Here is a 2,339-nt window from a genome sequence, read left to right on the forward strand (position 1 = left end):
TTGTGGGCCAGAAGCGAGGCCCATTGGTCCCGGTTCATGTCTGGAACCGGGACCAAATGGCTCAAACGAACCAAGACCAATGGCCCGCGAGGCCCGACCGGTCTCCTGGCCTCACGAACCGGGACTAATGCTTCCTTTGGTTCCAGTTCATGAGTGAACTGGGATTAATGCACTTACCAAGACCTCAACCAAAGCCGTGTTTTCTACTAGTGTAACAAAAGCAAAGAACATGCATACGAGCACATTGAAGCAAACACATGATTATTCTTGGGCATTAATGCAGTCACTACATACTACAAAGCCATCTAATACTCGGAAAAAAATACATCTATGTTCGGCACAACTAGGGCGGGCGCGCCATACCATCTAGTTTCATCCATGTTTGTAGCTCAAAACAGAGTAGACTGCCTGGACGATGGCGCAAACTAGTCCAATGACAGCCGCTAGGAGACCGACGGCAAGCCAGGGGTTGTTGAAGTACTTCCGCCTCAGCCACGCCATCCACCTCTGCGGGTTGCTTAAGAAACGTTTCTCCAGCTTGGAGCATGTCTCCCGCAGATAGTTGCAATGGGCGTCGTTAGGGTCAAACACAATACCCTTGCAGAGGTCGGCGAAGCATTTGGCCACCTCATCATTGTTGCCGTGGCCATGCACGATGACGCGTCTCTTCGTCAACAGCTCGACGTCCTTTGTGGTGCAGGCCAATTGGGACATGAACACACAGTATGCTGTGACGTGGCTCCCGACCTTCTCCCGGTTCTGCTGCTCCAGCTCCATCAAGTTGCGCAGCAGGCGCCATGTCTCGGCGTCGATGTCCAAGCAAGGGACCTCCAGCGTGCCACTGCCGCTGCTCAGCTTCACGTCGAGGATGCACCGTGTGTGTCCGGTCTCGCTCATTTCTCGACGCTTGAACATTACCCCAGCGAAGTAGTACTCCGACGCAGAGCGCCACCGGCGCACGGGCTCGGGGTCGACGCCGTTGGCCGGTGCGACAGCAGGAGAGACCGTAGGTGCCACAGGCTTCAAGTGCATATGAAGAAGATGGAGAAGATTGCCTGGCACCGTCGGCTCCATGTCCGGCGCTGCCATCGCGTACTTTTGTCCCCTGATGAGATCGAGAGCATACTTGGCAATCTGTGTAATCACACGATCGTTACCGTCCAAACCCGTCAGCTCCCCAATCTTTGCAAGGACAAAAAAAGGTATCTGGTTCTCTGCAAGGTAGAACACATCACGGAGCACGGCCAGCGGCACCGGCCTGTTGGCTGACAGGACGCCTGCATTTGCAGTCCCCGCCGCATCGGCCATGGGTTGTGCTCCGAGTTGGAGGCCCACGAGGCGGGAGAGTATGTAGCAGCCGTCGTGGAGGAGCATGCGCACGAATTGCCCGCTCGTCATGTCAACATACGCGTCGGCGTAGCAGTTCCTCACAGATTCCTCGAGGCATGCGAGCTCGTTGATGTAGTCGTCCACCTCCACCGTCACGCCTGGTCTCAAAGCCTTCGCTGCCGTGAGCACCGTGTGGATGCTCATCACCTTATCGTCCTCCATGGCGAGGTGCTGTCGAGGATAGTTGTACGGGCCGATGGCGACGTGGTCAGGGTCGTACTCGTCGTTGTCGACGTTACGCGTGTGGTCGCGGACCCTGCCGATGTCGATGGGACGAGGAGGGCGCCCTCCGCTGAGCTGCGCCTGGTGTGAGTTCAGGGCGTCTAATTTACCTCTCAGCTCATTGGCCAGCTGAACCATCTCTACGACGTGAGAATCGTCCGAACCGCTGGAAGATTGGCCTGCAGTCCAAGTCGATCAGTCAGCAGCAGAGCATGATAGTCAACCATATTTTGAATGTAATTAGCACATGAGTAAAATAGAAAAAGACGGGGGATGATAAGTTCTCTTGGCACCTTGCTGATCCATTTGCTTGCCCACGAGTAGTAAAGCACTAAAGCCTGCAAATTGGCTGCCTTACTCTGCCGCCTAGCGGAGTAGCTAGCAGTTGTTCTTGCGCTCCTGGAGTTCTGTTGCCCTCTCAACGGACACTCAGTTCACGCTTTGTTTCAGAGTTGGTAGCCCAGCACCTGTATATGTAACCCTTCCTCCTAGTACCATACAATCTGTTGTGGATAAGAACACAAGATTCACGCGCAGGCACGACCAGCTAGATTACCCAGGGACCTGCTCAAAAGTTGCGATAATTGACATACTTCGCGAAAAGGAATCGACATATCACCTCGACTGCTCGAGTCAAGTCATTCTGAAAAGAGAAAGCTGGTTGTGCACGCTTAATTTGATTCCTTGCCTACATCAAGGCCTACCTGCAGCACCGGCCAGCGGAGGAA

General features: G+C 54.4%; 1 protein-coding gene across 1 annotated transcript; it reads right to left on the bottom strand.

Annotated features, from left to right (window-relative positions):
- Positions 1–344: 344 nt before the first annotated feature.
- On the bottom strand, positions 345–2,044 carry LOC119282492. The gene is made up of 2 exons (XM_037562710.1): positions 1,905–2,044; positions 345–1,790 (listed from the first exon to the last, which is right to left on the bottom strand). Exons 1-2 carry the CDS (start codon positions 1,915–1,917, stop codon positions 373–375), a joined length of 1,431 nt encoding a protein of 476 aa, XP_037418607.1. The 5' UTR covers positions 1,918–2,044; the 3' UTR covers positions 345–372.
- Positions 2,045–2,339: the final 295 nt, after the last annotated feature.

The sequence above is a fragment of the Triticum dicoccoides genome, chromosome 3B (genome assembly GCF_002162155.2).
Source record: "Triticum dicoccoides isolate Atlit2015 ecotype Zavitan chromosome 3B, WEW_v2.0, whole genome shotgun sequence".
NCBI classification, from domain to species: domain Eukaryota; kingdom Viridiplantae; phylum Streptophyta; class Magnoliopsida; order Poales; family Poaceae; genus Triticum; species Triticum dicoccoides.